Source organism: Oratosquilla oratoria, chromosome 4 (assembly GCF_046742065.1).
Source record: "Oratosquilla oratoria isolate Oo_2021 chromosome 4, ASM4674206v1, whole genome shotgun sequence".
Classification (NCBI taxonomy): domain Eukaryota; kingdom Metazoa; phylum Arthropoda; class Malacostraca; order Stomatopoda; family Squillidae; genus Oratosquilla; species Oratosquilla oratoria.
In genome coordinates this window covers 56,367,527-56,374,799 of record NC_134780.1, presented here as the reverse complement: position 1 = coordinate 56,374,799, position 7,273 = coordinate 56,367,527, and the positions used below count along the sequence as shown (strand labels likewise).

Sequence of the window (7,273 nt, the reverse complement as noted above, 5' to 3'; positions counted from 1 at the left end):
TCCCAAGAGAAAGAAAAAATCTTATCTCTAGGCCTCTGACGTGGAAACGTGTAGCCACGAAATAAAAACTGCTTGTGTGTGTCCTCTTCCTGTAAGCAAGGTCTAAATATACAGGTCAGACCGTTTACATTCTTCTGCGCAGCTTCTGACGTCATTTGGCTGAGTCCATTTTCTCTTTGTGATACACTGAAGAAAACTGTGAAACGCCAAGGAAGACAGGAACTATAATATTTTATATATTATATATATATATACATTATATTCTTGGCTGTAAGGACTCACAGCAGCTCTGACTCTCGGTCCGAAATGAAGTCCTTGTTCATCACTGCGCCCGGCGTCGTCGTCGTCGGCGTCGTCTTGGTAGCGCTGCAGTTGAGGGAAGTAACGGGTGAGCAAAGTTATCTCAATTTCCTCGAAACAATCGATGTAACTATACCGTAGGCACAAGTCACCGCAGACGAATGCACAGATTTGAATGTTTCATCGGAGGCACTGATATCAGATTGCACACAATTAATACTAAACACTACCTTACGCGTGACGGAAAAGAGTTAAAGTGGCAGCACACTCGGCATTTCTCGCTAGCATGCTACTTGTTTTTGCTACTTCGTTTGAGCAGAAATGACTGGTTAAAATCTCTTGCTTTTCAAATTTCAAATGTCAAATTACTCTTGTGCCATAACGTGAGAAGTTGAATAACGAACTAAGAGAATTAGACCTATACGAATAAAGGCACAATTCCTGAGATGTTCTTGCGAAAGTCTAACATATTGTAACCGAAGCCGTTTCTGCTCAAACTAAAAAGCAATAGCAAGTAGCATGCTAGCCCATCGTGCTGCTACATTGATAATCAGAATGTAATGACAAGGATGATAGCTGTCACTGTGATTATGGTAATTGGGTTGTATTTTCTCTGAATTAGCCGCTCTACAAAGTGAATAGATTCCAAAACAACTGGACACGAAACTTCCTCATTTGCTTGATCAATAGCTTCCTACATGAAGTTTAAATTACGTTATATAATATAATTCTCTTTATAAAGGATCTTTGAGAATCCACAATATTTATATGTATATCCATTTCATAGTAGGGCTTACAGACGTTTTCACTGGCCTTTTGTATCAGTGTAACTTTATAAACAAAATAAGAATTGCATTGAAAAAGGATGCGAAGCTCCTTATGGTCTTTCTACGCGTAAATGTTAGAGGTTCATTGTAGACTTCGTCATCCTTATTTTCTTCTCCACAGCCTTGTGCTCGCCGGGTTTCGACAAAGTATACGACAGTTGCTACCACACCGGGATCAAATTGAACTTCCAGAGTTGCTTAGACTACTGTGCTACTCTGAACACTGGCATGGCAAGCCTTGAGTCGTGTTCCGAACACGAATCCCTGGCCGACTACCTTCTCCTAAACACCAATGAAGGTAGGTGGCTCTGTCTGAATTTTACCAAATTCGCATCACTACCAAACTCCTGTAATCATCCCAAAGTTAATTTTGATAATGCATAGATCCTACTTATATACAACTTTCTGTTCCACAACACTGGTATGTGTCCCAACACTTGTCGAGATGTTAGATAGGAATCTAGAAGTACGTAGAAAGATACACGAGGTCCTCTGCAACGAAAGTTGCATTTACATGATGAAATTCAGAAAGAGTCCACATATATCCAAAGATTTGTACTTTTACCGGCGAGTGTGCTATCATTTCAGATGCATTTTTACGAATGCATGTCACACATAATCACCCACAGAATATGGTCTCACTCGAAAAATCATCCAAGACCTTGATGTATGTACATGTGGACTTAAAAAAGTGTCTGTTAAACATATGAAAATTTCACCTTCTTCCCCGCCCCCCAGCAATGCTGTGGTGCAATTTTTACGCTGTTTAAATAGGAAGAAGTGAAAGGAACGAGTGTGATTCGAGTGAACGAGGTAAAACTGTCCCTGTTTTATATCTAACCACTTAACTTTGAGCGTATAACTTGAGCAAATGCGTGCATGTGCAGTATATTTGTATGCGAAGAACAAGCACACACACACACACACACATATGTGTGTGTTTTTATTGTCTATTTAATCCAAAAGTATACTACCGTCGTATTTTTTCACATACATCTACTTTACTATTTCAGCTTATGTTATGGTAGGTGGCGTGCTTGACGTAAAGACCAAGCAGTGGTCTTGGGTGAGCGGATCACCACTTCCTCTGGGCCCACCCCAGTGGGCATTCGGACACCCCAGCCGAAACCAAACTAGCCTCATAATGGTCAGAAAGGACAATTACAAGTTCTACGAGGCGAGCCCAACCAGCACGCACATGTGCCTTTGCGAAGAACCCTTCGCCAGAGGAGAAGAGGGACATTCCCGCCAGGACGAGCAGAGGGCGTCACAGGAGTCGCAGAAGGTTTCGAAGTGTCCAAGGCCTTTCCACGATCTTCAAGGGATCTGTGTCCTTTTCCACGAAGAAAAGGCAAGTACAATCTGTATATATTGAACCCCATCAATCCTTTGGTCTTTCCTTGCGTTAGAGCGAATAGAGTAAAACATGTCACCAGCTGGAAAGCACTCATCGACATGAACACTCGGTTATGTTTACACTTACATGGGTAACGGTCGCTCCAATTGTGGGGACAAACACCTTTTTGATTACGGGATTATAATCATAAACACTGATATTTTCAACGTGCCATTACCGGTATTGGAACACGGTAAATAATGTAGTGAATTTTATCGCTTAATGGTTTTTTTTTTACAGGCCTTTTGAATTGTCATGTTGAGTTTTGGCCACCATAATAACTCCCTGTAATATCCGTCTAAACTCTAGACGAAAATAAGGCCTTCTCAGGTTTTTCGGATCGAATAACACTTTGTATGTTTTGCTCTTTCTAACACCAAATGATTTTACTCCTCTGAGAGGGAGGACGCCAGCGAACTAATGACGGGTACCTGCTCGAGGTGGTTCCTGGGGACAGACGTCAGAGAGGATCCTCTCTTTGTTCCCAGACCACAGAGTGTCGGCACCCAGTCTTCGGAACGCGACCAAAATCGTTCTTTCGCGGTCTACTTCCAGTATCTGTTATTATTATTATTATTTTTTTTCACGTAAGAGGTGATAACTCTTCAACGTTTCTTCGCGGAGGGTCGAGTGACCGTGCGCGACTGCCGTGGGGCCACGGGTGAATAGCTAGTCAGAGGTATTTAAGAAAACAGTTGAAGTGGATGTAAAGAATTTGGCTTAACCCTCGTAGGACCTCAAGCGGGGGAGAGTGTCTCTCGGACGAATAAAATCATTCATTTGCACTCAACAGTGGATAGGACTTTGTGCTGGCCTGCTCTCCATGTTTTCTATTTATTTATTCATTTATTTACTTATTTATTTATTTATATTTTTTCATTTTTTATTAATCTATTTACTCATATATTTCTGTATGTATATATTAATTATTTACTATTTATCAATTTGTTCTTATTTATTTTCTATTTATCTATTTACTTATTAATTTATCTATTCATTTATTTGTTCCTAATTGTTTTTATTCACTTATTTATTTATTCATCTGTTCATATATTCACTTGTTTATTGTTTCAGGCTACATGGGCGAGCGCACGAGAGTACTGCAAGAACAATGGAGGTGACCTTGCTGCCATTACTACCTGTGAGGAACACGCCAAAATCGTCAGGAGGATAAAAGCTCTAGGTGAGTGCGACTGGCCCCTCAAAAAAAAAAAAAAAAAAAAAGTCCATGAGACTACAAAAATAACCGAGCAAGTGGGTCTGCCCCACATCTATCATAACTGGTACTTCCTTCCATTTCATTCTTTCCTTCCACTAAATCCCCAAATCTCCCCCTCCCTCCCTCTCCCCCATCTTATCTATCCTGCCCTCTATTATATACGGACTCCTCTCAAAACCGAAAGGGTACCACCCAAATGAATGAAATTGCCGGGCACCAGCCAGCATGAAGTAACATGTAGACTTGTCAGTACAGAAAGGATTGGCCCATTCTGAAGTGACGTCATTTGATTGTGTTTAAGGAGTTATCACACTGGGCTTCCATGGGCTTCACCAGCGCCGACAGTTCAGAGTTCGTTTAAGTAAAATACGATTTTAGTTACAATATTTCATTTTTCAAATATCCAAATGTCAAATTATCTTTCCGTCATGTATGGCAAAGATGAATTATGGTCTAAGAGATTGTAAACATATACCAATGTCAGACATACTGTTGAATTTTTCTAAGAGAAGTCTAAATTTCTGTAAGCTAAGTTATAATCTAGTTATTCAAACGGAGGTTGGAGGTAGGATGTAGGAGGAAAAATAGCCCATTGTGATAATCCCTTTACTCTGCGCTGTTTTTGTTAGTCGATTAAAGTCAGTTGAGGGGAACCGTTTCACCTCGTGTCTTATGTCTGGCTCCAGGCATGAACATATGCATGTATGAGACTTATTAACACACTGTCGGAGAATAAGGTAAACAGAAGATCCGTATATTTCGACCACTATCTGTGGTCCTCTTCACCCTCCGAAGAGGACCACAGTGGGTTAACAAGTCTCATTTTACAAATGTGCTACGACATTATATTATCCATATATGCATACATATAGATACGCTTTGCCGAAGCAGAAGGTATGTTCCTCAAATGATCTTTACTCCCTCTGATTTTCCTCACAGAGAAAACCGACGGCTCCTACTGGGTGGGAGCGAAAGGAGCCCTCAGCTTCTACGAGTGGGTGACGGGCGAGCCGGTGAAGTTGGGGCCTTCCCTGTGGCAGCCCGGCTTTCCAAAACTAGCTGACGGCTGTGTCGAACTCTTCTACGGAAACGACTTTTATGCAAGGGACCTGAAATGCTCCGAGGTCTCCTATGCAGTGTGCCAGTACTTCGCACCTGAAGAGTAAATGCTATCAGCGTTTGAACAGGGTGCACGCACAAGTACTGTTCCGACGGTGCCTGGTGGACCTTGTGTAGTAGGCCATCGAGTTCCTTAGGTCATTTTTCGTATATCTTACAGTGATACTGACTGAACCATGTCAAGCGTCCCAAGATACCTGGATACTAATGTGTCCATGAGATACCTGAGTTTAGAAAAACATGTGAAGACACCAAAAGCCACAGTATTTGTTGGTGCCCACACAGTTTAGAAAAACATCCACACCCACCCACACACCCACACCCACACCCACACACACACACACACACACACACACACACACACACACACACACACACACACACACACACACACACACACACACACACACACACATATATATATATATATATATATATATATATATATATATATATATATATATATATATATATATATATCATGGGCCGTTTTTGGAGCACTACTTAGTGGCAGTGTGTTCTCATCTTGGCAGATGTATGCTATGTAATTACCCGGGGCTTGGGATATTTCCAAATATGGATATTAGACCTTGGAAGATGACTTGGAGAAGCGCTAACCCTCATTTGAGCTTCCTCACTGACTTACTTCGGCGACGGCGATATCGCCTCCTGGTCTCAAAATCATATTCAGTTTTGATATGCTACACACACACACACACACACACACACACACACACACACACACACACACATGTATATATATATATTGTTGAGACATTCTAACAAGTTGAAATGGGTGAGAAGAGGAAAGACTGGAGTCTTAATCCGAGTTTATTCTTGACGAGTTTCGCTACAAGCTTTTTCAGAATGATAGTGCTGCATTACAGATAAATTTGTTGGAGTGGTAGTGGACATGATGATGAAAAAATGGGCAATTAAAATAGAGAGTATAGTAATGGTAAAGAAAAATTATTGAAAGATGTCCCTAAGACAAAAGATCCTAGGGGTAAGAAAAACACAAAACAAAATCTAAACAAATGAAATATAATATATTATAGAATGAAATTAGACGAAATACAACAAAATAAAATTGATAACATTTTGCTTTGATATGTTTGATTTAATTTCGAGAATGTCATCTTTGAAAAAATATAAATAAAAACTGAAGTGAATGAACTTTCATTTCTGCAATATATATATATATATATAATACTGATGACCCACTTTCGGAGAAGAATAAGCGAAGATATAGAGATCTGTATATTTCGATCACTTACTGTGATCCTCTTCGGCAGATATAAGTTACAAAGTACAGAACAATATGTATTTATAGTAAAGCAGTGAGGTAACATGAGGGGACGAGGCTCAGGTCAACACGCCCGGCACGCATGCTCGCATCTTGGTGGCTCAGGTCACATGACCGGCGTTGCATGGGCCTTGGTGAGTTTTGTCCACCGTTAATGTTGATGGTAACATTTTATTTATGGCAAAAGAAGAAATACAGTCTGGTGACCATTGACCATGGGAAATGTTATAATTTGGGAAATTGTTTATTAAGGAGGATTCTACTATTTTTCTTCTGAAACTACATTTGGATTTATAAATTATTTCAGCATCGTCCCAATTTATTCGGTGGTTTTTATTGGCGACGTGCTGAAATACTGCGGAATTTTCCTGTCCGTATTTAACAGAGTTCTTGTGCTCCTTAACCCTGGTATTGAGATTAGCTATTAGCAAAGCTTCCCATGTTAGTGATAAACATTTAGAAATTCTTAATAAGAAACTAATTAGGTTATGTAACAACAGTGTGTGGTCCAAGTTTTCATTGACTGAAAATGTAGTAAATTTATCTGATATCACTCTCTCTCGTAATGAGTTAGAAGTGTTGGGACTAGGAGTTAATTTTGCTATGCACCCAACTAGAAACCACGCATTAGACTATATCGTAGAATTTGACAAGTTCTTGGCTTCAAATAATTATGATAAAGACCTACATTGTTTAAAAGGTATTCTCACGCATGGTATTTTGGATTGTTTTAAAAATGACTGTGGATTACCAAAGCGATACAAACTGGCTGTAGAAAATCTCACAAATCGTAAGGATGTCATCATATCCAGGGCAGATAAGGGAGGGAAATTAGTTATTCTTAATAACTTAGAATATGAAAACAAAGTTCATGATCTATTACAAGATAAAAACACATATGAACAACTATCAAAAAATCCTCTAAAAAGCACTGCTTCAGAATTTAACAAACATGCCATCAAAATCTTAGGCAAAGACACGTTCCAAAAACTGAAAGTCATTAATCCCCAGTTGCCCAACTTTTACGGTCTTCCAAAATTGCACAAAGACGGCATTCCCCTCAGACCCATCATATCAAATAGGAATTCTTGTACACATAAGACCTC

The 7,273-nt window shown here is 39.8% G+C and overlaps 1 protein-coding gene across 1 annotated transcript; it reads left to right on the top strand.

Annotated features, from left to right (window-relative positions):
• Positions 1-273: 273 nt before the first annotated feature.
• On the top strand, positions 274-5,613 carry LOC143024868 (macrophage mannose receptor 1-like). The gene is made up of 5 exons (XM_076184204.1): positions 274-388; positions 1,249-1,425; positions 2,141-2,478; positions 3,598-3,706; positions 4,682-5,613. The coding sequence occupies exons 1-5, from the start codon at positions 307-309 to the stop codon at positions 4,906-4,908; spliced, it is 933 nt and encodes a 310-aa protein (XP_076040319.1). The 5' UTR covers positions 274-306; the 3' UTR covers positions 4,909-5,613.
• Positions 5,614-7,273: the final 1,660 nt, after the last annotated feature.